Source organism: Glycine max, chromosome 16, assembly GCF_000004515.6.
Source record: "Glycine max cultivar Williams 82 chromosome 16, Glycine_max_v4.0, whole genome shotgun sequence".
Taxonomy (NCBI): Eukaryota; Viridiplantae; Streptophyta; class Magnoliopsida; order Fabales; family Fabaceae; genus Glycine; species Glycine max.
This window is the reverse complement of record NC_038252.2, coordinates 10,435,169-10,461,754: the sequence shown is the minus strand read 5'-3', so window position 1 is coordinate 10,461,754 and position 26,586 is coordinate 10,435,169. Positions and strand designations below refer to the sequence as shown.

The 26,586-nt window shown below is 34.8% G+C and overlaps 1 protein-coding gene across 10 annotated transcripts; it reads left to right on the top strand.

Annotated features, from left to right (window-relative positions):
• The first annotated feature begins 13,281 nt into the window (after positions 1–13,281).
• On the top strand, positions 13,282–21,851 carry LOC100812634 (disease resistance protein RPV1). Of its 10 annotated transcripts, none has more exons than XM_041010442.1 (7): positions 13,282–13,781; positions 14,586–15,687; positions 15,807–16,082; positions 16,213–16,986; positions 17,499–19,016; positions 19,122–19,186; positions 19,774–19,852. In XM_041010442.1, the coding sequence occupies exons 1-5, from the start codon at positions 13,447–13,449 to the stop codon at positions 17,973–17,975; spliced, it is 2,964 nt and encodes a 987-aa protein (XP_040866376.1). In that variant the 5' UTR covers positions 13,282–13,446; the 3' UTR covers positions 17,976–19,016; positions 19,122–19,186; positions 19,774–19,852. The 10 variants fall into 10 exon arrangements, with proteins under 10 accessions (XP_040866376.1, XP_014624740.1, XP_040866378.1 ...); XM_014769254.3 differs by having other exon boundaries at positions 17,499–18,266; positions 18,360–19,186; positions 19,774–19,792; XM_041010444.1 differs by having other exon boundaries at positions 17,499–18,497; positions 18,794–19,186; positions 19,774–19,791.
• Positions 21,852–26,586: the final 4,735 nt, after the last annotated feature.

The window sequence follows — 26,586 nt, the reverse complement described above, 5'->3', positions numbered from 1 at the left end:
AACCGATGTTGTTATCATTATATATTAAACTTCTGAAATTGCACAACCCGCGCGCTTGAACCCTATCGTTCTTCTTCTTTCTCCTTGTGTCAAAGTCGCCCGCGCTTCCGTGACTGCAACCACATTGTGGAGATCGTCTTATCCATTGAGGTACGTCCTTTCGTTTTAACATTAGGCGTTCGTCGTTTTAACATTTGCTCACTTTCACAGGTCGAAGAAAAGTAGGAAAGGAAAGAGTCCCGGAAAGGGTACTCCCAGGGCGTGTTTCTCCTTCTGCCTGAGTTTGTGTTTGTCGCAAACTGGGCTACGCTTCCATCACTGCAACCACATTGTCGAGTTTGCGTTTGTGGAGTTCGTGTCTGTGCTTCCATCGAAGGTATGTCTCTGTTGTATGTTAATGATGAAAATCCATTGTTCAATGGTCTGTCTCTGTTGTCATGTTTCGAAACCCTAGTTAGGCACAAAGGGTTAATCGTAACTGAATCTGTAGTGATTTAGGACCATATGTAACTGCCTTAAGCAGTTATTGCAGAATAAATTATGGAGTAACAGCAGGGGGGGTTAGGCAGTTTTAGAACCGTTTTCAGGAAGGGAGAGACTAGGCTCTCAAACATCTTGGGGGTTCTATTTCTTTTGAATAAAATTCAGTCCTTATTCCCTTACCAGTTGGTATCTATGACATTTCTTTTTAGTTTTTACCAGTTGGGGGTTCTATTTCTTTTGAATAAAATTCAGGCTCTCAAACATTGCTTTTTAGTTTTTACATTGCTTTTGAATAAAATTCAGTCCTTATTCCCTTATTCCCTCAGCATAGGCTTCAAAACAATGACATTGTCCCATGAAGCATGCCACACAAATACTATATCATCTGCATATTGCTTTTGAATAAAATTCAGTCCTTATTCCCTCCATTCCATGTTGCAGAAAATGGTCCCTATGATTTTGTGGCATTACAGTGATAAGATTAACCCAAGACATTGATTCCCACCATAAAGTGAGGGTTTTGCTACAATTGAAGAACAAGTGTTCAACCCCCTCCTCCTTATTTCTGCATAAAGGACATAGCATATCATCTATCGGTATTTGTCTCCTTCTAAGGTTTTGCTTTGTTGGTAATCTATCCCGAAGTAGCCTCCAAGTGAACACTGCTGTTTTTGTGGGTATTTTGAGTTTCCATATTGCCCCATAATCCTGTTCCTGTCTTGCCTCCATCAGCTCTCCCCATATCAAATCATATCCACTTTTTGTTGAGTAGTGTCCTGTAGGTTCAGGTTTCCAAATCCAAGTGTCCTCCCTTAGGGGATGAAGTTGCTGCTATGATATGTCCCCAAGAAAATTATTCGCCATTGCTATTTCAGAATCGAAAAGGTGTCTTCTCCAATTAAGCTGCCATTCCCACCCAGTGTTTGTGTGTGTCCCCAGTTGTTGTATAAGTTGCTTCTGATGACAGGAGATCTGATACAGCCTCTGGAATTTTTCCTTTAAAGATAATTCAGTGTTTATCCAGCGGTCCTCCCAGAATCTGAATTTATCACCCCTTCCCACTTTCCATTCTGTTTGTCTTTTGAGAGGGACATTCTGTTGTTGTTGCTGGACTGTGATGAGATCCCTCCACCAAGTAGAGTCATTGCAACCTCTGCTCCCTTCCTCCAATGCCCTCCAGCCACCATACTTAGAAATCAGTACTCTGGCCCAAGGTTCCTTTTGTCTGTGGAAAATATCCCATCTCCATTTGCCCAATAGTGCTGTATTAAAGGTTCTGAGGTCTTTAATGCCAAGGCCACCTTTGTCTTTTGGCAAGCAAACTGTTTTCCAGCCAACCCATGCAATCATTATTTGGTTTGAGTGCCGTTTCATTTGTTTTCTTATGCTCTTCTTTCCCAGTTTAGTTAGGATTCTTTTATCAGCCCGTTCTTTTAATCCAACACAATGTCAGTATTTTGGTCTAAAAGTTAAGATAGTTCCAATGATTGCTTTTTATGCATATTTTTGTTTGTGAAGTGATCCTAAGAATTTTTGTATGTAGCTTGTGTAGAAAATTGAAACCAGTAATTTGAAAATAGGATGCTTAAAGTGGTTTAGGCTATAAGAAGCAAGTTTTAACCACTATGCTACACAAGCCAGTAGCATAGTTATGAAACCAGTAATTTGAGAACAAGATGCTAAACTGGTTTAGGCTACAACAAGCAAGTTTTAACCACTATGCAACATTTGCTTTTAACCAATGTAGTGTATATGGTCCTTAAGCACACGGGTTAGTAGATCAATGTTTAGGTCAATGTATATGAAATAACATCTTTTCTCTTTTTTGCTTGATCATTATTAATTCTGATGGCAATATCAATAGATACAAAGCCACAACTGATATAGAAGTGGCCCCTACAGCAAAATATAGAAGTTTAGTTGCTGTCACAGCTGATATTCTCTGGATTCAAACTCTTCTCTTGGAACTTTCAATCCCTCATTCTAGACCTAGGTAGGTTAATTATTCACCATGAAGTAAAAAGAGAGTATGATTTGTATATGTAGATAGATATATAACATAACAAGGCAACTAGAGAGAGAGAAAAAATAGAGAAAGAGAATGATAGTAAGGGAGAAGTTCATTTATGTTCCAAATTTCAGTGACATGATTGATTCATTGATTAAATTCCAAGCAACATGGCTAAAAGCTTTTGAGTTCTGCCCTTAATTGTTTTTTTATTCTTCTGTATTTTATACTTTTTTTTTCTATAGTTCATTTCATCATCATTGTAACTATAGCTGCCCATTATAAAATAGCTTAGACAATCTAGGTCTGCTGCTTCTGAACCTTTTATTTATCCTTGAAGTAGTTTAATTTTTTTTTTATTTGTGTTCAACTAGTGAAGAGTGAAGACTAAAGTTGTTATGTCAGACTCCTTGATTTTCCTTTCATTTCGACGAAGCCTAAGCAATACATTGCCACTGAATTTCCAGTAAGAAAAATTGGTCATGAAACACACACACACACACACAAACCCTAATGACACACACACACACACGTATGATAGAAACACACACACACACACTGATGACACACACACACACACTCATCATACAAACACACACACACACAAGTTTGATAACAAATTTGTTCAATTATACATGCAGAAATTTGTTTAGTTCTGACTTGTTAGCAGTGACAAGGTAGCTGGCCTCTTCATAAGGTACTTATCTAAGTTTAACTTAAATTCTACTGCAGTGGTGATGACCTACTGCTTTGTTATCATTCTTGATGGATGTTCTAGCATTCATGAGTATTGACTTTGGTTTAATGGCTTCCATTTCTTTTAAAGGATTAAATCCTGCTCTGATATTGGATGACCATTGGTTGAAATGAATACCAAAATCCTTCTCCAAATGTGTCAGCCATGTCCATGACCATTTGGTTTTTTTTTTTTTTCAGGTTATCATAGACTACTTTTAATTGACATTGTTGTTGAAGGTCGTTCGGGTTATAGCAACTCCAGGTACGTACGTAGGAACTAGCATGTATATACTGTTGTTTCATTTAAAATATTATATAGTGGTGTTTGCTTTAAAATGTTATATACTGGTGTTTGATGTAAAATGTTGCATACTGGTTTCAATGAATGAGGAATTGAGTCCCTTAGGAAATGAATTGATGTAAAAAACAGAAAACCTTCTACAGTGCTTATTTTTCCACCCACATTTTTTTTTATCAGCCAAGATAAATTATATTTATATATATTGTGAGTACCAGAGGTACAAAACAGTACATGAATTAGACGACACCCACTGTCTATGGTTTCTACCCCCCTGAAAAGACAAATCCTGATGCTATGTTAGACGACCAATAGCTGTAGGTGAAGGCAAAGTCCTTCTCAAAGTCCTTCAGCCATGTCCATAGTGTAAAAATAGCATCCTCCATTAACTTGTTACCATCAAAAGTTTCATTAGAGAAGATGATTTTATTCCAGTGCTGTCACATTGTCCATGTGAGGGCCAGCCACCAACTTCTCCATCGGTTAAGACGAATTCTACTAGGCAAACAGAACGCGTGCTGGGAAAAGTGCTGCCACGGTTTCTGCGGAAAAACTCAATGAATGTTGACCCATGTCATAGATTCCCACCATAATGGAAGTATTCTATCACATGTCAAAAATACATGTGCTTCATTCTCCTCAGAATTCCCACAGAATGGGCATAATGTGTCATTAATTGCCACCCTTCTCCTCCTCAAATTTGTCTTTGTTTGTAGTCTCTCCTTTAATTACCGAATATTGTCTAGTAGGGTCTATTTTCCAGATCCACTCATCTTTTTTGTGAATCTGAATACAGCTGCCAGCAACATCATTACGGAAATGCTGCAGAATTTCTGGCTTAACCAAATTAGGATTTGCAAATGCTGCAGAATTTCTGGCTTAACCAAATTAATTTGAATCTGCTTTGCAAATGCTGCAGAATTTCTGGCTTAACCAAATTAGGATTTTCCACCCAGAAACCATCAATTTGCAGCATGAAGACACCACTCCTCAGATTGACCAAAAGCTTGTAAAGCATTGATTTGATACTGCTTCCCTCATCATGTGGCTCATGATGTTTACAATTTAATGATCCTTTGCTACCCTGCAATGAGACACACACAAATACACAAACACACACACATAGAGACAAACACACACACACACACACATAAAGATACACACACACACACACACACACAGAGTCACACACACATAAAGACACAGACAAACACACTGAGCCACAGACACACACAGAGACCCACACACAAAGACACACACACTGAGTCACAAACACACACATACACAAACACACTCACACACATAGACAGACATACACACACATAAAGAGACAAACACACACACACACACACACACACAGATAAAGAGACAAACACAAACACACACACCCACACACAGAGTCACACACACATAAAGAGACAGACAAACACACAAACACACTGAGCCACAGACACACACACACAAAGACACACACACTAAGTCACAGACACACACATACACAAACACACTCACACACATAGACAGACACACACACACACACACACATAAAGAGACAAACACACACACAGATAAAGAGACAAACACAAAACACACACACACATACACAACTGTTGATGTCCTTGTATGTTCTTATACGTCATGAATGTTGTTGTATGTCATGAATGTTGTTATACGTGCTGAATGTAATTTGCTATATAAATAACTGTTGTTCATGCTGAGTGAACCGTAGATTCCCGTTTGAGACTGAATGCAATGATTCTTGCGGATAGTTTGCATTAGTCATTGTATTTAGTCTTGAATTGTCCGTTTGGACAGATTGGGGAGACTTGTATTTTTATGTTAGACTCATTCAGTCAGGTTATTATTATTTTGATTAATTTGATGAAATTTCGGTTGAATGCATTTCAAGTTGTTCTCTGAGTGCATACTTGATTATCGTGAAATTCTTTTCACCGATGTCATGTCGTGTACTTGGAGACCAATGCGAAATGCTGCTGAAATTTACTCAAATTGTTCAAAATAATGCTAACCATGACGTTTGAGGCTAACATAAAAGACAGTCTTCCTAAATGGGATAGGGCCACACCTAGAAATAAAAAAGTGAGATTTGCATGCATGGATTTGCTTAGATGGATCGAAGTTGGATCAATCAAAGTCGCATGAGCCCAGAATATGAGGATGGCGTCGAGCAGTTTTTGCAATTTGCTTTAGAAAGAGGTCGACCGAATGAAGAAGGAAAATATTATTGTCCTTGCATCAACTGTTTGAATGGAAGACGACAACTACTTGACGACATACGGGACCATCTATTGTGTGATGGGATGAAGAAGAATTACACGACGTGGATATGGCATGGTGAAGTGACTGACATGCATACTGGGTCCCAATCTGAACCGTTTGATGTAGAAATGGGAGATCGCTTGGAGGACATGATTCGTGACCTTGGACAAGAGTGTTTTCAAGAAGCACACGCCCCTGTGTATGAAGGATTGCAGAGTGATTCAAAGAAGCCTTTGTATACGGGGTGCAAGAATTCCTTAACCCTGTTGTCTGCGGTGTTAAGTCTGGTTAATGTGAAGGCCATGTATGGGTGGAGTGACAAAAGTTTCACCTCACTGCTTGAGGTAGTGCACAATCTGCTTCCAGAGGACAAGACGCTGCCTAAAAGTTACTATAAGGCGAAGAAGATACTGTGTCCCATGGGTATGGAGTATCAGAAGATTCATGCTTGCCCCAATGATTGCATACTCTACAGGCATGAATTCCAAGAAATGTCCAAATGCCCTGTGTGTGGGACTTCACGGTACAAAGTGAAGGATGACAAGGAAAGCAATTGTGATGAAAAGTCACAGAGGGGCTCACCAGCAAAGGTTTTGTGGTATCTTCCAATCATTCCAAGGTTTAAGCGTCTTTTTGCTAATAAGGACGACACAAAAGACCTTACATGACATGCAAATGGAAGGATTTCTGATGGAATGGTCCGTCATCCGGCTGATTTCTCCCAGTGGAAAAAGATTGATGGTTTGTATCTGGATTTCGGGAATGAGCCAAGAAATCTTAGACTTGGACTAGCCAGTGATGGAATGAATCCATATGGCACCTTAAGCACTCAACATAGGTCATGGCCAGTTCTGCTAGTAATTTACAATTTGCTTCCTTGGTTGTGTATGAAGCGAAAATACATGATGTTGTCTATGATGATATCAGGCCTAAGACAGCCAAGAAATGACATTGATGTTTATCTAAGTCCGTTGGTTGAAGATCTGAGAAAGTTGTGGGACGAGGGGGTTGTAGTGTTTGATGCGTTTCGCAAGGAGACCTTTGAAATGCGTGCAATGCTTTTTTGTACCATTAATGACTTTCTAGCATATGGGAATCTCAGCGGTTACAGTGTTAAGGGTCATCATGCATGCCCCATCTGTGAAGAAAATACAAGTTACATACAACTTAAACATGGGAGAAAAACAGTTTACAGTAGACATCGCCGCTTTCTAACACCCAATCATCCTTATAGACGACTGAGAAAAGCTTTTAATGGAAGTCAAGAGCATGATATTGCGCCGATACCATTGACTGGTGAGCAGGTATATCAACGGGTTCAACACCTGAACACTGTATTTGGGAAGACCCAAAAGAAGGATAAAAGTCAGAGTTGCATATGGAAGAAGAGGTTCATTTTCTTTGATCTTCCGTACTGGTGTGATCTTGACGTTAGACATTGTATTGATGTTATGCATGTGGAGAAAAATGTTTGTGACAGTGTGATTGGGACGCTCCTTAACATTCAAGGCAAGACGAAGGATGGCTTGAATACCCGTCAAGATCTAGCTGATATGGGTATAAGATCACAGTTGCATCCAAGGTCTGATGGGAAGAAAATTTACTTGCCCCCAGCCTGCCATACTTTGTCCAAGAAGGAGAAGATAAGTTTTTGTCAGTGTCTTCGTCGGGTGAAGGTTCCACAAGGATACTCTTCAAATATTAAGAGCCTTTTGCAGTTGAAGGAGCTTAAGCTTGTAGGGTTAAAGTCTCACGATTGTCACGTGCTCATGCAACAATTGTTAGCCGTGGCTATACGAGACATCTTGCCAAACAAAGTCAGGTTCACGATAACTCGCCTGTGCTTTTTCTTCCATGCTATATGTAGCAAAGTCATTGATCCAATAATGTTTGATGAGTTGGAAAATGAGGCCACAATTATACTGTGCCAGTTGGAAATGTATTTTCCCCCTGCTTTCTTTGACATCATGATTCACTTGATTGTGCATCTGGTCAGAGAAATCAAATGTTGTGGTCCTTTTTATCTACGGTGGATGTACCCGGTTGAGCGATACATGAAGATCTTAAAAGGGTATACAAAGAATCTATATCGTCCAGAAGCATCTATTGTTGAGAGGTACATTGCAGAAGAAGCCATTGAATTTTGTTCAGAATACTTAGAGAAGGCTAAACCTGTTGGGCTTCCTGAGTCTCGGCATGATGACAGAGTGGGTGGTAAGGGTTCAAGAGGACTGCAGGTGATCACTCCAAGTGTAGATGATTTGTTACAAGCTCACTTGTATGTCTTAACAACAGTAATGAAGTTTTGCCATACATAGTTAAGCATGAAGCTTTAGTCAAACAGAATAATCCGAAAATGTCAAAGAATTGGGTGTTGAAAAAGCATAACAAGACTTTCTGTGATTGGTTTAAAGATACAATCTTTGCAGATGAGAATGCTTCAGAAACATTAAGAAAGCTAGCAGATGGGCCTAAAAGAAATGTTATAACCTGGCAAGGATACGACATAAACAGGTATTGATTTTACACAAAAGCACAAGATGACAAAAGTACAATGAGAACAGCGGGGTCACCCTAAGGGTTGAATCTCAACACTTTGCAAGTGTCAATGACGCCATTCCCTATGTAGCTTCCATCCCTTACTTTGGGTTCATTGATGAAATTTGGGAGCTTAATTATGTGAAATTTATAGTATGTGTTTTCAAATGTAAATGGGTTGACAGCAACACTGGTGTGCGCACCGATGATATAGGATTTACCCTGGTAGATCTAAAGAAACTTGGTTACCACAATGACCCTTTCATCATGGCAGAACAAGCTAGACAAGTATTTTACATGCAAGACCCTTGTGATGAAAGGTGGTGCGTGGTTCTGCAGGGCAAAACAATTGGTGTTAATGTAGAAGATGATGATTCATACATGTACACCTATGTTAGTCTTTTGACCACTCAAATCACTCGTAACGTTGTCGGAGAAGAAGAAGCTGACGACGTTCATGCTAATCGAAATGATCATGATGAAGGAGAATTGATTAATAAGTCTAATGTAATTTTCTGTAAAGACAGAGGTCACCAAAGCTAGTAAGTGACAGCTACATTTTTCTCTGATTGAGGCATCGGTTTTTTGTTTCAATTTGCCTCCTTAGGACTTCATCCAGCTGATGTTTGTCGCCAGTTTCATCATCCACCACCCTTTTCTTCTGTGCCTTCTCACGTTTGTTGTTGTTAAACCCATATTTATGCCTTCTTCCCTTCATGTCTTGTTTTATCACAACTTTAGCTGAATTTCCCATTTTCAGCATAGTTGAATCTCCTGTGTTATTCTCCAATGACACACTTTGATGACCTGTATCTCTTTTCTTCGTATGTTCTAGTGCTTCAGCTTCAAAATGCATAAAGCAATCAGAATTTTCCAGTGATCACCAAAGGCTTTTGCATCATCATTGACACTCTCCACCATCTTTGGTTTATGCTTCTGTGTTTTCTTCCGTGCCTCCTCGTTATAAATCTCAGCTTTATTCGAGGTTGCACTAGAACGATCAGCACCAATCTGTGCTTCTTCCTCGTCTACCAGCTAGAGGAGTCCATCACAGAGAAAGTGACGAGGCAGGTCATGGCATCCTTTAGCCAGCTTCAGTCGCGGATGCAATCTTAGGGACTTGCAGTGCCTCCTGAGCCTCTGGTTGGTCCTGGTCCCTCCGGTCCTCGAGTGAGCACAAAGGGGAGTTGTGTTGATCCCTTAGGAAACGATCCTAATACCGGTGACTCTAACAGGTGCGGCTTGTACATAGAAGCAGATCTTGCCCGCCTGGTTGCCATCGGGAGAGTTTATGATGGATCCACTGTTGTTCATAACACTCCTTTGTTGCCTGGCCAAGTAAAGGTGAGTGTGGAGGAGGTTAGAGATGCAGATGCTCCAGTTCCTGTACCCACTGATGAGGTTTCCTTAGTGGGGCAGGTACTTCACACCTTCCTTGCTTGGCCGACACATCTGGTCAAGTCTTTATCACAGCAGGTACTTATTGTCCTTACTATATGTTTCTTCTTTTTAAATTAATTCATTAAGCGTGCCTCAAATTAGGCTATTTAACTTTGTTTCATGAACAGGTAGCTCTGTCTCCGGCAAAACCACCTCCGAAGCCCGATCCGGAGGTCGATGATCCACTTTATCTGATGACATTGACCATCCCAGAGCTTTTCTTGAGGCCTTATCAGGTTAGATGGGATGCCACCGTGTTCGGGGTCGTTAATCCAGATTTTCCCCTGTACATAAAGCACGAAGACCTCTCCGAAATCGCACACGGTGGTCAATGTCTCAGCATATCAGTGTTAGAGTTGTGGATTCTATAAGTCTTTATATAAAAAACTTTTATTTACCTAAGTTATGGCTTTCAATTCATAAATATTTAACTTTGACTTAACATAAACAGGCATCTCACTGAAACATGTATGCAAGCGGGGAATTCTAATATCTATGGATTCCTCGAGCCTCAGTCCATTCAGAGGTCTGGGCAATCGCAGTTTGAATTTGAAAGTTACATAAAGAGTTGGATGCAGAGTTCACAACGCGATGTGTATCTTGGAGCATACCTAAATGGGTAAGTCACAAAATAACAAAATTTAATTAATGTTTACTAATGTACTAACCCATTTTAGGTTCCACTGCAGCGGACACTTGCAGATGGTGGTCATCCTGCCCAAGGAACACTTAGTTGTCTGGTTTTGTTCATTGCATAACAGGCCAGACAACTACCTTAAGGAGATTATTAATAGGTTAGTGTTGTTTTCAATACATTTGCATTGTAATACCTCAATGTACAACACCAGTTTTTAATTGTTACTCATATGGAACAGTGCTATCAAGGGTCTTGATGATGCTCCACAGCCTAAATCAAAGGCTCCTGCTAGGTGGATTGTTGTCAAGGTACGTCATTTACATAAAACTTCCACTTATATATATTTCTTTATGTGTTTGTACACTAGTTGTTTAATTAATATCCAAATTTCATTATGTATTTAGTGTAATAGACAAAAAGGAACTACTGAGTGCGGTTACTATGTCATGCACTGGATGTCCACCATCATTTTAGGAACTTTTAGAAATAATTGGGAAGCGGTAAGTTTATTTCAAAGAAAATCGATTTATTTATAATTTGTATTACATTATTAACTTAATATGATTTATTTAATCATGCAGTATTTTAACGATCCTAGACCATTGGAGCCTGAGAGATTAAAAGCATTGTGGATCCAGTGGGCACAGTTTTATCTCCGAGTTAGAGATCAGGGCTAGGATTTAGGGATATTTTTTAACATTTTCTATGTAACATGAACATTGAATTCATTTGTTGATAGTTCTTTATAATATATAAATCAATTATTTGATGTTTATTATCATTAAAACTGCTTGAAAGCAGAATAAAATGTTTATTTGCTGTGAATTGGGCCTCCTGAAATTGCATTTGACAGGTACAATTTTGGGTTTACTGTAAAAACAAAAAGTATATATAAAAAAATATATTTGAAAACAACATTAGTTATTAACAAAAACTGATGTTAATATCATAACCAACATCGGTTATACTAGAAAACCGATGTTAACGTTTGTATATTAACATCGATTTTTTGTGTACAACCGATGTCAGTGTTTGTATTTTAACATCGGTTATCTGTAGATAACCGATGTCAACTAGGGTACATTAACATCGGTTAATTATAAATAACCAATGTGAATATTTGAATATTAACAGCGGTTATTTATAATTAACCGATGTTATACACAAAGAACTACACCAAATAAGTGTATGCATCATCAATGTTGACATCGTATTTCTAGCAAAACCGATGTTAAGGACATATATTAACATCGGTTTTACTGGAAAACCAATGTTAAACTAACATATTAACATCGGTTTTACTGGAAAACCGATGTCAACGTTCATCATGCGTACACTTTTTTTGTTATTGTTCATTGTGTTTAACATCGGGTATTTAGAGAACCGATGTTGTCATATGTATGTTAACATTGGTTCTCCAAAACCGATGTTAACATTCATACATTCAACATCGGTTTTAGAACCGATGTAGAATGTTCTAAATAACTGATGTTGAAAGTGTATTTTCTAATAGTGGCGATTAAAAGCATAAGAACAAAATTGAATTTCATAAAATAGTCCAAAATAACCCAAAATTGATCATCTAGGGATTCCTACATATGTTCGTTCTAATCCCCAAGTGTGAGTAACTCATTCTTACCTCTAAGCAGACTCACATGTAGCAACGATAACAACGTTTCTAGAAGTTTCCTAAGATTTCTCAAGCTTTTTCTTGTGCTTGCTCTGTTAGGATTTTCAAGCATTAGAGAGAAGAAAGGATCGAAGTCTCAATTTCACTGTCTCCGTGTATAGGACATTTCTCTCTCTATCGACTTTATTTTGCAAATCCCAATGAGGCGAATGTGCAAAAATTTATTCCAAAGAGGGTGTCCAAATGTCACGATGATCCAACGGTTAACGAGATCTAGATCTTAGTTTTATTGAGATAGATTTGGGTGCATGCAGGAAAAGAGATTTTGGGAGTAAAAGAAGAGAAAACAAAATTGAGAGAAAGAGAGAACGTATAGAAGTATGAAATGTAAAAAATCTCTATTTATAGATAGGATATTCTCAATTTATATTATTTACTTTATTTTTATTTTTATTTTATAAAAAGGAACTCTATTTTACTCTTTATCAAATGAATAAATAAAATATTTTTTTATTTTCTAAAAACACATATTTATTTTATATACCTAAAAACATTATTTTAGTCAATAAAACTATTTTTCCTTATTTATTTAATTACAAAAATCTCATTATTTTTTTATAACTCTATTTATTTTTAAATAAAATCTTTTTTAATTTATTTTACTAAAAATGAGATGTTACACCCATATCTACATTCATACCCATACAAATTTACAAGTAAATACCCACTCTATTACCTGGAGCCTCAAGATGCAGATAATTACCTTCGCACTTGCAAATATTTTTGTGCAGACTTGTAAGGTCGAGGTCACTTTGCCATCCTTATCTGAGGGTCTCCAATAGAAAAACAAACAAATATTATGTTCTAGTTTAATATATTTTTTATTCTTAACAAATAGTCGATTTTTGCGTTTGTGACCTAATAAATTTTTGTTTTATGTTAAGTCCCTAATAAAACGATCATTTTGTTTTTGGTCTTTAACCCTTTCTTTTAACTCTTAATAAATTAATAAATTTTAAATTTATTTCTGATAATTTTTTTTCCATTTATTATTAGTTGAGACTAAAATAAAATTCATTAATTCGTCATGGTCTAAAATAAAATATCAATGGTCAAAAATAAAATTATTGTTTCATTAGAAACTCAATATAAAAAAATTATTAAAAAACAAACATAAAAATTAGATAATTATTAAACATCCAAAACATTCAAGTATTATGATTTATCCTTTAAAGTCAGCACTTGCTTTGGTGGTAGTGTGGCACTAAAGAATAAAGATCATCTATCTGTATTTTGCATTATTGCATAGTTGACTTCAACTCCTTCGCTGGAATTTCGTTTCTCATCTCTATTCTGCCCTCTCAAATGCTGGAGTCAATACTTTCCTTGACGAAATGAATTATCCAAAGGGAGAGGAACTAAACGAAGGATTATTACGAACCATAGAAGGATGTCGGATATGTGTAGTTGTTTTCTCCACAAACTACCCTGCGTCTTCTTGGTGTCTTAAAGAGTTGGAAAAAATCATTGAATGCCACAGAACTTATGGCCACATAGTTTTGCCCATATTTTACGATGTTGATCCCTCCCATATACGTCATCAGCGGGGTGCTTTTGGGAAAAATTTGAAAGCATTTCAAGGATTGTGGGGAAAATCTGTGTTGTCGAGGTGGCGCACGGTACTCACCGAAGCTGCAAACTTCTCGGGTTGGGATGTGAGCAATAACAGGTACATCATTCAATAACTTTTTTGGCTTTATAAAATTGTTTTTTTTTTTTGTTTTTAATTGTTTACTTTGGTGTCTATTACTCTTTTTTTTTTTTAATGTTATCATTTAAGTCGGTCAATAATTAATTGTTCTATCATATAATAGTTCATAATTTTAAGATTGTAACTTTTTTTGTTAAATTGTATTTTTTGTTGACTTTTAATTCCTAATTCACGATTTTGATTTTCTATTTTAGAAAATCCACACTATTATCCTAATTTCAATTTTGCATATAATTTTTTTCTTTTACATTTTTTTTCTTAAATATGTTTTAAATCGTTGAAAAATTTACAAATTTTATATTTGGTTCATGATAAAATTTTTCTACTTTTGGTCTATGAAAATCTTTTTTATTTTGTATTTGATCTCTATTATTACTTTTGATTTTGTTAACTTGAGATGTCATCATTCGGTAAACAACACATATGGGTGGTTGTGATAAAAAAATGTAGGGACAAAAGAAAATTTGTAAAGTTTTATTTTTAAGCCTGTGTATTTTATAATACATGACCACTGTAGGTTATGTGGCAGAAAATTATAATAAACAAAAGGAGAAAAAAAATGTGAAGAAAATAGAATAATTTTCTTCTGAATCAAATTATTCTAATCATCCAATGAATTAATCCATTAAAACTAACTTATTCCAAAATCAACTTATTTATTAAATCCTATTTTATAAACCAAAAAATAAAATATTATGGAATTACAAACATATATCTTTAATAACTATTCTAACAGTCTTATAATTATTACCGAACTTGAAGGAACGAGGCTCAATTAGTGAAGGAAATTGCTGAAGATGTTCTCACAAAACTAGACAACACATTCATGCATATGACTGAATTTCCTGTTGGATTAGAATCCCATGTGCAAGAAGTGATTGGATATATTGAAAATCAGTCAACCAAAGTTTGTATCGTAGGGATATGGGGAATGGGAGGATTGGGTAAAACTACCACAGCCAAAGCCATCTACAATCGAATTCATCGTAGATTCATGGGTAGATGTTTCATTGAAGATATTCGAGAAGTTTGTGAAACAGATAGAAGAGGGCATCTTCATTTGCAAGAACAACTTCTTTCAAATGTCCTTAAAACAAAGGTGAACATACAAAGCGTTGGGATAGGAAGAGCTATGATTGAGAGCAAACTTTCTAGAAGAAAGGCACTCATTGTACTTGATGATGTTATTGAGTTTGGCCAGTTAAAAGTCCTATGCGGAAATCGTAAATGGTTTGGTCAAGGAAGTATAGTAATCATTACAACTAGAGATGTACGCCTACTTCACAAACTTAAAGTTGATTTTGTTTATAAAATGGAGGAAATGGACGAAAATAAGTCCCTTGAGCTTTTTAGTTGGCATGCTTTTGGAGAAGCAAAACCAACAGAAGAGTTCGATGAACTTGCAAGAAATGTAGTTGCTTATTGTGGAGGACTACCGCTAGCTCTTGAAGTCATTGGTTCTTATTTAAGTGAGAGGAGGAAGAAAGAGTGGGAAAGTGTATTGTCAAAACTAAAAATAATTCCCAATGATCAAGTTCAAGAGAAATTAAGGATAAGCTATAATGGCTTAGGTGATCACATGGAAAAGGATATATTTCTTGATATTTGTTGTTTCTTTATTGGTAAAGATAGAGCCTATGTTACAGAGATACTAAATGGCTGTGGACTACATGCTGATATTGGAATAACAGTTCTCATGGAGCGTAGCCTCGTAAAAGTTGCAAAGAACAACAAACTTGAAATGCATCCATTAATACGAGACATGGATAGAGAGATAATTCGTGAAAGTTCAACAAAGAAACCTGGGAAGCGCAGTCGATTGTGGTTTCAAGAGGATTCACTTAATGTATTGACAAAGAATACTGTAAGTATACATTTTTTATATACAGTTTTGAAAAAAGTGTTTGCTTTTAAGTTTCACCTTTTAGTGAGCTAACAAAAGAGATTTCCAAATATATTATTTATTTGCTCTTATCTTCCTAGGGGACAAAAGCTATTGAGGGATTGGCTCTGAAATTGCATTCAAGCAGCAGAGATTGCTTCAAAGCTTATGCTTTTAAGACAATGGATCAATTGAGACTATTGCAACTTGAGCATGTAGAACTCACTGGAGATTATGGGTATCTTCCTAAGCATCTGAGATGGATCTATTGGAAAAGATTTCCTTTAAAATACATGCCTAAAAACTTTTTTCTTGGAGGTGTAATTGCGATTGATTTAAAACACAGCAATCTTAGACTAGTCTGGAAAGAACCCCAGGTATATATTATATACATGACAATTTCTTTTAAAACTGAGCTAAACTACACAAGTAATTGTTGCCACTTACCACTGTTTCATTTTTTATTTTCTTGTCTATTTTTTTGTCAAAAAAAAAATTTCATTGTAGGTTTTGCCGTGGCTGAAAATCCTCAATCTTAGTCATTCTAAGTACTTGACAGAAACCCCTGACTTTTCAAATTTACCAAGTCTTGAAAAGCTCATTCTCAAAGATTGTCCAAGTTTGTGCAAGGTACACCAGTCCATTGGAGATCTCCAAAATCTTCTGTTGATAAATTTGAAGGACTGTACAAGCCTAAGCAATCTCCCAAGAGAGATATATAAGTTGAAATCTTTGGAAACTCTCATCCTATCCGGTTGTTCGAAGATTGACAAATTGGAAGAAGATATAGTGCAGATGGAATACTTGACTACTCTAATTGCTAAAAATACAGCTGTGAAACAAGTGTCCTTTTCAATTGTAAGATTAAAAAGCATTGAATATATCTCCCTATGTGGATATGAAGGATTATCACGTAATGTTTTTCCTTCTATCATTTTGTCTTGGATGTCACCAACAATGAATCCCGTATCTCGTATTCGTTCATTTAGTGGCACTTCATCATCTTTAATTTCCATGGATATGCATAATAATAATTTGGGTGATCTAGTACCAATTCTTAGCAGCCTTTTAAATCTTCTAACTGTTTCGGTGCAATGTGACACGGGGTTTCAACTATCTGAAGAATTAAGAACAATTCAGGATGAGGAATATGGAAGTTACCGAGAATTGGAAATAGCATCATATGCATCACAAATTCCAAAGCATTATTTGAGCTCTTATTCGATTGGAATTGGAAGTTATCAAGAATTCTTCAATACCCTAAGCAGAAGCATATCTGAGGTTCCTTCTCTTTAGCTTTGTCTTCTTACCTTTTCTATTCATTTTAGCTATATATTAAGAGAACATGAGATATCTTTAGGATGAAACGTCAATATTCACCTGTTTTTAACACCTTTTCCTTCTATAATCACACCGCTTCATTTAAAAATACCTGATTTTAATACTCAACAAGTCAAGTGATCATGCTCATATGAAGAAGCCCAAGGAAATTGATTACCATTTTCTTCCTGCTATGCATGCTTCATGTTTATTATACTCCCATTGAATAATAAGTTGAAAGACCTGTATGACTAACAGAAATGCATCCTAACGATATGCTGTTAAGTATTGATTCATACATAATAAATCTATTAACCAAATTTATCTGAATTAATTACCAGAAATATGTTTTAGTTTATGCATTACATTGTTATTTTCTTAAAAATGCCTTGGAACGACAAAATAATGATTGTAGGAGTCCATTCCAACAATACAATTACATAAATGACCAAGCTAATTTGCTCATGCTACAGGGATTGGCAACCAGTGCGGTTAGTGATGTTTTTCTCCCTAGTGATAATTATCCTTATTGGTTGGCCCATATGGAAGATGGACATTCAGTGTATTTCACTGTTCCCGACGATTTTCACATGAAGGGAATGACTTTGTGTGTTGTTTATTTATCAACCCCTGAAGACACTGCAATTGAATGTCTTATTAGTGTATCAATGGTTAATTACACAAAGGGCACCATCCAAATATTCAAGCGAGACACAGTAATTTCCTTTAACGATGAAGACTGGCAGGGCATAATATCACATTTGGGACCTGGAGACGAGGTGCAAATTTGTGTGACTTTTGAGCATGGATTGCTGGTTAAGAAGACAGCTGTCTATCTAATAATGTGCGATGAATCGATTGACAAGGAAACCATCCCTTCTCCTTATCCAAAAGAAAAGCAAAAGAAAAATGTAATCGTAGGATTCATAAAAGAAATTTGTAATGTGTAAGATTCAAGAAGAGTAGAGGTTTCAATCAATTTTTAATGGGTATGTCAAGCATCCCGTGCCGCACCCCACTCACCCTTTCATTTTCCATTCAATAATTCAAACACCAGTTAATGGCTATCCTTCAGATATTCTCCTCCTCCTCCTCCTTCTCACAGCATTAAACGTCGTCGTTTTCATGACTCCATAATTCACCGGAAGCAGAGCAAGAAGAAGAAGCAGCAGCAGTAGCGCGAGTTCACATGGGATTGGGAACAACTGCGAGAAGCCGAAGAAGAATCGTCATCGAAGAAGGTTATCTGTCGTACCCCATTTTGGATGCTTTTTCGTGTTTCCCCTGTTTTCAGCAGCGACGGTGGCGCCGTCGTGCACTTTGTTGTCGTACAGGTACCACTTCAAAAAAAGGAAGGGTCTGAAGTGAGGGATTTCGGGTTCGGGTGCTGTCGGAAGGAAGTGTGCGTGGATTCGTTGGTGGAGATGATCACATTTGTTCATTGGAGCAATTGCTCGAACATGATGTCAGAGGTTTATTTCTTTGTTTTGCTTTTTTTTTTTCCTTCCTTTTCTTTACTTTTTCATGCATGTCAAGTGAGTGCTTTGTACTGAAGCATTGCTTCACCAACCCTAATAATTAAATTAGTCGCATAATTAAAAATAATTTTAGGACAACATAGATGCATGTGCTTTTTGATCATGTTAGGTTGTGCTAAATAAAAAAAAGTTAAAATGTATTTTAAACTTGATATTTGATGCAGAATTGTAATAGTTCCTTTTGGTCTCCCAGTAATTGTCCTAGTGTTTGGGTTCTACTGATTTTTTAGCTTTGTGAGATGCAGAAGTGGAGAGATAAGAGCCGTGTGAGGCGAGTGATGATGAGAAGCGAAGTGTTGTTACTGCCATGGACTGTATATTTTCTGTGCTAACCCATTACAGTGAGGCCACAAGGAGATTGGTGTGTAGAAAGAGGTCCAGCATTCCTGACGTGGGTCTTTTAAGCACATCCTTGATTATTTCTCTTGGTAGAATCAAACAAAGCTTTGTATTGTGAGTTATTGGAAATGTCTAGTTTTGTTATTACTTGACCGCAAGCTTTATGCTTTTTTGTAGACCCTTAATTTGTTGTTTGTATGATTTTGAGTTTCCATGTAGAACTAATCCGCATTTACCAGACATGGCTATTGTTTATGCTAGTGACGCCTTCTTGAATTTGACAGGTTTTAAAGTCGTTACCTTGTATAAATTAGATCAACTTCAAATGAACTTATTAATATTCTCCCACAGTTCATAGTACTATTAATATTCTCCCATAGTTCATAGTACTTCAAATGTAATCTGTAGCTTAGTTTTTTTTAATTATTATTGTCTTGTGAAAAGGTGTGTGTTCGTGTTTCTGAAGTGTGATGCGACCTGTTATTTGATGAAATAAGTACTATTAAATATAGGGGAGTATGATAATAACATTAACCTTTCCCATCACTATAAGGGACTCTCTCCACTCTTAAGCTAAAATAGCCAACAAGTTTGTGGTTAACAGAGGATTGGAAAAAATGGACCCCAACCTATGTAGTGTTTTTCTCTATTTCTGATTTTGACTGTTCTGAAGATGTAGATAAATTTAACATTGTTTTACAGTTGGCTATTGAATTGATGTAATCTGATGGTTGAGATGAGAGTCTTATGATGAAGAGTAGTAGCAGACATTGTAGTTGATGACTTAATAAATATTCGCAATTCTATCTTAGTTATTTGGAAAATATTCTACTAATTATACTGACAATTACTGAATCCTCTGTTTGTTCAGGTTGCATACTTTGTGGGAGTTCAAATAGAAGACAACAATAAAAATGATGATAGTCATTGTTTGAGTCCTGAGAAGAGACAACTTAGTGTGGTTAGTGTAGTCAAGGTTGCAGTGAGGACTTTATCAATGACTGCGGTATCTTCTGAGTCGTAGCAAAAGGATCATGTGAGTTTGGAAACCCCATGGATTTTGACTCCAAGGATCGAGGTATGTTGATAATTTTCACACTTATTTTTTTCCTTGGCATTTAATTGGAAGTATGCCCTCAATTATTATGATCACCAATGATGACTGATATGATTTTATAAATTTTTGAGTCAAAAATTGCCAACTGAAGTTTCATTGTCTGAGAAAATATACAGCCATTGAAGCTACTAATACTATGTAACTTGATTAAGTCAATCGAGTATTAAAATTGATAAGATACATGATACTCCATGTTAAAAATGCAAATATTTTTTGTAAAGAAAATACAAATAATTTATACGACATAAACAAATTAATCACTAACCTGATTTACTACACCGTTAAAAAATATTTTTTATAATTTTTAATAAGACACATATATTAATATAATTTATCTATACCCAAATGGGCCATCCATTCTAATTTCATTGGATATCCACACTTCTAATATTTTTTAATATTTTTGCAGAGTATAAGAAAATGATTTTTATTTTTATTTTTATTTTTTCAAATTTGATCACTTTCCTTCCGAGAAAGCAAAAAGAAAGGAATATCCACATATATCACCAATTAGTATTTAGTAGCCATTAAACTTTTTTGTTTGTTTGACACAATTATATCATTGGGCATGCAATATGATAAAGTAGCTTATAAAGTTGACCAAAATATTATATAAATGCAGTTCTAAGAATAGGGAGGAATACGTATTTGATAATAGTATTTTTGATAAATTTAAAGAAAAAAAATACTAATGATTATAGTACATTAGAGTAAGTTATAAATAAAGTAGCTGAAAATAATGTAAAAATTATTAATAACAAGTACCTAATTGGAAAGTTTGGTTTAGTTACAAAGAAAAATCAAATAGCTTTCATAGTGCTTCTTCTTATCAAGCAAATAGGAATATTCAAATAGTTATGGATTATTAAGACTTTCACAAAGGTGCTATCTAGGTTATAAGGAAACACTTAATTAATGCGGCATGTCCAGCAAGAATGCTTAGAAAGTGTAGAATGTGAGATTAGGATATGAAAAGGAAGAAATTTTAAGTTTTTTTTTAATGAACTTTGATGCAGTGGTTAATGAGTTTTTAATAGATTTTTTAAAAACAAATTAACCAAATGAATTTGTGAAGATTTTAATGAAAATGAGAAGTTGAGAATTTTAGGGAAAAAACTATAAGAGCTGGAGATCAAATTTCTTTAAACATCTTTTCACTTTCTCTTCTATAAGTATTGCATTTTCTTGTTCTCCATTGCTTTCTTCATGAAGGAATTTGCATAGAGATGAAGATAATATCATAAAAAGGAACTTGTGGGGTTGGATTCATTGCCAATTTGGAGGATAAGGAATCACAAGACTACAACAATAACTTAACTAACTTCTAACTTTAACTTAACTAATTTTTTTTGATAAATTTGGTTGATGGAGCCTGAAGATCGAGTTTTAGTATAATTCATTACATTCAGAGATACAGAGTTTTCCTCTTTATACTTACACTTAGTTTAGTTAGAAACCCAACTAATTGACTACAACAATAACTTAACTAACTTGATACAACAGACTTTTGCCAGCTCAGCATACCTGAACCTGGCACTGAACTAACTACTGATACAGTATACTCTAAAAATTTGAATTATTTTCTATACAATTATACTTTTTATGGATTTATGAAATTGCCACAAATTTGTGCAGGGTAACTTGAATTGGATGCATTTGGAAATCCAAAGGGATTAGACTCAGCAAATCTTGAAAGTGTTGCAGAAGTATGTCAATAACTTAGTATAAAATTATTAATTTCTTAAGCTTCAGGATCTTGATGATAATGATGATTCATTTGGAACTTATTGTTGAAATTTAAAAATATTTGATCCTTCTATTCATGTTTTCTATACCTGTCATGTTAACTTTTCTTTCAAATTCTGTTTCATAATCCATTTGTTTAAAATTTCAATATATCTAAGTTATTTGCTAGGCAATGCCCCTATTAAGGAACATACTTTTGTTTGGACCAAGGTGCTTAATAGGGTTGATACAAATGATGCTTTATAGATTCTTAGGCCTTATGTAACTAGTTTGAATTTCTCCTGCTGGCTGTGTTATGTTTATTGGTGCTCAGAGACAAAGTCATCCTTTATTTTTTGGAGCTGCTTTGAAGCTCTGGAAATGCCCTTCTGGCATTTTTGTAAAGCAATTGGAATTTGGAAGTGTTTTTCTTGAATCCTTGTTGTCTAATTATTTTAGATGCTTTGGCTGGAAAAAGTGGAGTAAACTTTAAGGATCCTTGTGTGTGTAAAAATAGTTGTTACTTGTTTTGGTGTTTATGGATTAAGTGAAAGTTTTTGTCACAAGTTTCTTCGTTCCAATCTTGTAGAGTTGTTTTGTTGACTTTCATGTGAGTTGTTAGACATAAGGTTTTTTTTTTGGAGGGGAAGGGGTTGCCTTTTGAGGATTTGCGCAGGAATAAGTGAGCAAGCTCCTTAAAGTTACTCTTCTATTGTTCCCATGTTTTGATTTTCTTTCTTTGTTTCCTCTATAAGTGAATTTCTTATGCTTTGTTTCCTCTATAAGTGAATCAGGGTATACTCAATGTGATGCATAGACATGATTCATGTGTCCTCTATAAGAATAATCATTGTAGAAAATCAAGCTCAAAAAATTATTTTAAAGCATACTACAACGGTTCATATTTAACCAATTTAGAATGTTGCATTTTCTAAGACAATTACTTAATAACCGTCTTAGATTTTGCATGTTGCAGACAACATTTTAAGATGGGTGGGCTGAAAACCGCCTTAGTATCTATTCGATTCTAAGACGGTTGTTAACATAACCGTTGTAGAAAATAATAGTTACTGAGACGACTATCCAACTGAAACCACCTTTGAAAATGGAACGTTCAAAGATGATTATTAAATAATCGTCTTAGAAAATATAACTATTTATGATGGTTCAACAATTGTCGTTGTAAGCGTAATACCATATTACGACATTGCATTCTAAGACGGTTCAAAACCGTCTTAGAATGTTGTATAGAACCGACTTAAAAGGTGATTTTGTAGTAGTGATAATCATAGTAGAGCATGCCTTTATTGTTCAAAAAATATTTGGGTAATACCTTAAATTAAGATTGGTTTCCTCTTGTTGCTCGGGAAAATGCTATAGACAAATATAAAGATGAAATTAAAGTGTGTCACCCTAGAAAGTTGCTGGGTATTATTAATTCATTGTAGTACTGTCTGCGAGAAATTTAAAAGATGGAAGAATTGGTAATGCAATTTTTTTTTTAATTTTTTTACAATGGAAAATTTTATACATGCACATATATAGATGGATGTAGATGCTTTATTGAGTATAATATAATAATTTACTGTGATGAGAGTTCTCTTATCAACATCCAATCTAATAAAGATTTATGTTTGAATGATGACAATGGAGTGGAAGGGATTGACTCTCAGTTCTGATTTTGTTAGATTATGCTGAACAAAATTAGCTGAAAAGTTAGTTAGAAGTTAATAGCTGAAAATTAAAAATTTAACTTATTAAATTATAAATGTTCGTAAAACTAACCGTTAAAATAGTTGAAAAATAAAAATAAAAAAAATAATAAAATCATAATTTATTATTAGAAGGTAATAAGGAAATTAAATAAATGTATTGAGTATAAAAATGAAAGAAAATATAAAAAGGTAGAAGTTAGAAGCTAACAATTTAAAAAATACAACTTCAAGTAGCATTTCAAAAACCATTAGATGCTAGTACAAAAACTTGTTTACCAAACAATCAAACAAGTTTTTCAGCTGGTAAACAAAAACAAAAAACTAACTAAAATATCTTGTTGAACATAAGCATAAAAGGCACAATAAGTTATTTGGATATGACAAGTTGTTTTGAGGCCGATTAGTTTAAAAAATAGCTATTTGAATTTTGGATTATGACATTCATGGCTTGATTTGTTTCTTTTTTCAATTCACCAAGACAACAAAAAGTACCAGTGCTTTTTATCCTTCCTAGAATATTCTGATCATATATTTTTCTTTCCTCATACTCTCTGAAGTCCTATCTCCCGCCGTTGTTTTAAGCTTTTATTCAATTCCCTTGAATCTAGAAGCCATATGCATGTAAAATTAATTTTATAAATGAGACTCTAATTTCCCATTTTCCCTAGTTGTGGCCGTGGCTCTCCTTGTGGATCTAAGAATTTCAGCTTTAGTATATACTATATAGCTCTAGCGTAGCAGAATAATTGTAGAACAAATGTTTGTTCGATTCAATTCTTTCGATATCAGTTTCATGAAATTATTGTATTTTGATATTAATTTTGGGTGGTTCATTTTTAGGGGTCTGATTTTATTATTATTTTGCATTTAATTTAATTTGATTTGATTTCAACAGAAAAAAAAATCTGATGTTCAAAATTCGGTTGTTGCATTTATTGCCCTGCCTACACATATCTATTCTTCATAAGTAAATTCAAGCCTATGAAGGTGTATATTCATAGTAACTTCAACAATTTAGGCTCAATATTATTGTAAAACAATAAGTGAACTATCTTTCACCCATATTGAATTAGAAAACCAAAGTCCAAATAGAGAAATATTGATGAATTTGTGCCACATTAATCTTAATATGTTGATAGAATACCCATAAATGCAAGTACATTAAAAAAGTCCCAAATTTTTTAATCAATTTGGAAAACAAAAAACTAATTTAGGAGTTAGCATTGGAATGGGACCGCAAAACTAAGAGACTCGGGCATGTATTGAGATGGTTAGGATATTCTTCCTTCTATAAAATTAATGTCCTGATCGATATACAGCTGTATTGATATGGAATTGTGATCAACGATAGTTGATCATTGTGGATATTATGTACTTTAGTAAAGTCAAAAAGTACATAACATTGACACTAACTGTGGGTGTTTATGAACCTGCATGTGTTGAGTCACTCCAAGAAGAAGTCTTAGATTATGAACACACTCAGAAACATCCATCTCTTTGTGACATTTTCTAATAAGCTATTGTTGAGGATCATTGATGTTTGGTTCCCTTATCTTGCAGAACTAACCATTGGAAGTGATGATCTTGTTTGATGCTTCAATGGAAAAGCTATTGTTTTCAACTTCTCAGGTCCTTGCCCGTTTGACATAATTCATCCTTGAATAGAAAAGAGCTTTACCATATTACACCTCTATAAAATTTGAACACAAAGACTTTTCCTAACGTGAGCTTGATTCATATACTAAGTGCATGCTTGATTTACTATTGCAAACAAATATTGGTAGCAAAAGGAATTTTGCAAAAGTATCTATACCCTTCCCTTTGCATTCAATTTGTGTTGGACTATTGGATTTTATCTCAGAATTTGAACACAATAAGTTGGATGATAAACCAAACATGCTCTAACTCAATGAAAAAGTTATAATATGAGTGCTCTACAACTGCATCAAAATTTATTCTAGAATCTTTCTCTTGGAATTGGAAAAAATAGGTTGAACACAACATACAACATAATGTTTAAACCCTACTATCTAGCTATATATGAGTGTATCAAAGATTTCAAAGCAAACCCAAAGAGTGTTTACTATTGGACAAACACTTTCTACGTCAATTAAAAAATACATTTGACGTTGGTTATTAACCATCATCATAGGTAACATCGTGAAAAGTGAAGACTTTGAATGACAGTTTCATAAAAAACCATCTTAGAAAAAGATACCCTCCTAAGATGATTCTTAGCTAAAAATCGTCTTAGAAAGATACATTTTTAAGACGGTTTTTCAGAGAACCGTCTTAGAATGTATTTTATTTTAAATTAAAATATATTGAGGATTTTAAGACCTATCTTAGAATGTAAAGATTATAAAATAGTTTTTCAGAGAACCGTCGTAGAATGTATTTTTTTTTAAAATTAAAATATTTTGAGGATTTTAAGACCATTTTCTTAAAAAATCATCTTAGAATGTGTTTTTTATTTCAAAAAAATATTTTATTTAAAAAAAATTAACCACAATTGAACCACATGCATACAGTGAAATGACAAAATCAAAAAGAGGATTTCATAAAGCAAATATGTATTATGATGTTAACCACATAAATGAAGACAAATGAAGACAAAGAATTTGATGATAAAAAATTATAAATATTTGGATGACGAAGTTGAGTCAAAATCATGAGGGAACTATATCATATATTATGAATACAATTGTGGTTTTTGAGAATTGAAACTTAAAGCACTAACAATGAAAGTAAACACAATGGAGGCATACATCTTTATCAATTAAAAAAGATTAGCCAATCATTCAATACTAAAATATCAAACATGAACATTGAGAGAAACATGTTTTAAAAATAATACAAATCTGCACAATAGCCTTAGGCCATCAAGTGTGTACAACTTCCATTGAATTCTACTCACAAAGGGGATCTTCAAGTAGCTTTTGATTGTTTGTGCCAACATCTAACATAACTAGAAGTATCTAAAACAATTGGAAAAGCAACATACTACATAAGTTAAACGAGAGTTACTAGCACTACAAAGTTGCAATTAAAAAGAAAAAAAAAATCTATCTACAATCTATCTAATTCCTATGCCACCAGGTAACAATCCTTAAGTTATAGCACATGA